General features: G+C 58.4%; 1 protein-coding gene across 1 annotated transcript in view; it reads left to right on the top strand.

The window, feature by feature from the left end:
* Window positions 1-243, top strand: part of PBX1 (pre-B-cell leukemia homeobox 1) — a 239,678-nt gene that overhangs the window by 14,142 nt on the left and 225,293 nt on the right. The window contains exon 2 of the mRNA XM_014528521.1: window positions 4-50. Coding sequence (XP_014384007.1) covers window positions 4-50 — 47 coding nt within the window. The remainder of the gene's footprint in view (window positions 1-3; window positions 51-243) is intronic.

Raw genomic sequence — 243 nt, forward strand, 5'->3', positions numbered from 1 at the left:
CAGCAGATCATGACCATCACCGACCAGAGTTTGGACGAGGCGCAGGCCAGGTGAGAGGCAGCCTATTCTTCCCCTTTCTTGTGTGTGTGCGTGTGTGTGTCCCTCTCGCCGGGGAAACAATGGGAAGCTAAGCAACACAGCGCCTTCTTGTAAAATGTTGTTTCTTTCCCCATTTTGAGGACTGCGTGGGGGCGCGTTGTGATCTCCGCTGGCGTCCCCGCCGCGCGGTGGCCGCTGTGTGTG

The sequence above is a fragment of the Myotis brandtii genome, unplaced genomic scaffold, assembly GCF_000412655.1.
Source record: "Myotis brandtii unplaced genomic scaffold, ASM41265v1 scaffold64, whole genome shotgun sequence".
NCBI classification, from domain to species: Eukaryota; Metazoa; Chordata; class Mammalia; order Chiroptera; family Vespertilionidae; genus Myotis; species Myotis brandtii.